At 59.8% G+C, this 1,046-nt stretch overlaps 1 protein-coding gene across 1 annotated transcript in view; it reads left to right on the forward strand.

The window, feature by feature from the left end:
- LOC106815925 (B-box type zinc finger protein ncl-1-like) overlaps positions 1-1,046 on the forward strand; it is a gene marked incomplete at its 5' end in the record, with an annotated part of 16,602 nt that overhangs the window by 10,559 nt on the left and 4,997 nt on the right. The window contains one exon of the mRNA XM_014820458.1: positions 364-564. Coding sequence (XP_014675944.1) covers positions 364-564 — 201 coding nt within the window. The remainder of the gene's footprint in view (positions 1-363; positions 565-1,046) is intronic.

Here is a 1,046-nt window from a genome sequence, read left to right on the forward strand (position 1 = left end):
CCCGACCGCCCTCCTCCCTCAGCCCTCCCTCAGCCCTCCCCCAGCCTCCCCGACCGCCCTCCTCCCTCGGTCCGCCTCGTAGCTCGAGGGTCTGCCCAGGATGTCTGCCATCAACATCAACCCCAGCCGCTCGCCCTCCTCCCTCGGTCCTCCCCCAGCCTCTCCCAACCCTAGTACTCCCCCGCATATCTCTGCCTGTCCTCCCCGCTCGCCCGTCTGTCCCTCCCCGGCCCCCTCCCCCAGTTCCATCCTGCCCGCATCGTAAGCCATTGTCCGGGTTCCTCAGACGTGCCCAAGCTCATGAATTCGTCCCGCTCGCTTCCTCCGCCCGAAACACTCACCAATCGCGCATCTCCTCTGCAGGTCAGCTGACCGTGAACGGTCAGGTCGTCGCCGACCTCTCCGTCAACAACATGGCGGGTCTGTCGCAGCTGCTAGGCGGTGCCGCCGCCGCGGGCCAGCACAACCTGCAGGGTCTGCCGCCCGATCTGCTCAACCTGCTCAACTCCGTCAACGCAGCCGCCGGCGTCGGCAGTACGGGGAGCAGCGACGCGGGAAGCATAGGTGAGTCGTCGTTAGGGGGCGCCGGCGTTGTTAGGGGATTGTTAGGGGCGCCGGCGTTGTTAGGGGACGCCGGCGTTGTTAGGAGGCGCCGGCGTTGTGGGGGAGGCGGCAGCACGGGCAGCAGCGACGCGGGAAGCATAGGTGAGCGATGGTTAACATAGCGTTGGTCGTTAGTGGGATGCCGTCGTAGTTAGGGGAATGCCGTCGTCATTAGGGGGATGCCGTCGTCATTAAGGGGGCGCCGTCGTGGCGACGGCTACCGTCTCTCGGTTGCTGTGTGAAGGTGTCCAGAAAATTGAAAGCAATTTAATTAGCTGCTTAGATGATCGAATACTAATAAATAATACTAGCAAACTTGCTATTGTTATTTATTTATTAGACATGGATCTATTCGATTAGATGTGTTTATCGCGTTCATCGAACCCACTGGGGTTGGATAAATCTATCCAATACTACTATATACCACAATCTATCCAATACTA

The sequence above is a fragment of the Priapulus caudatus genome, unplaced genomic scaffold (assembly GCF_000485595.1).
Source record: "Priapulus caudatus unplaced genomic scaffold, Priapulus_caudatus-5.0.1 Scaffold1237, whole genome shotgun sequence".
NCBI classification, from domain to species: domain Eukaryota; kingdom Metazoa; phylum Priapulida; class Priapulimorpha; order Priapulimorphida; family Priapulidae; genus Priapulus; species Priapulus caudatus.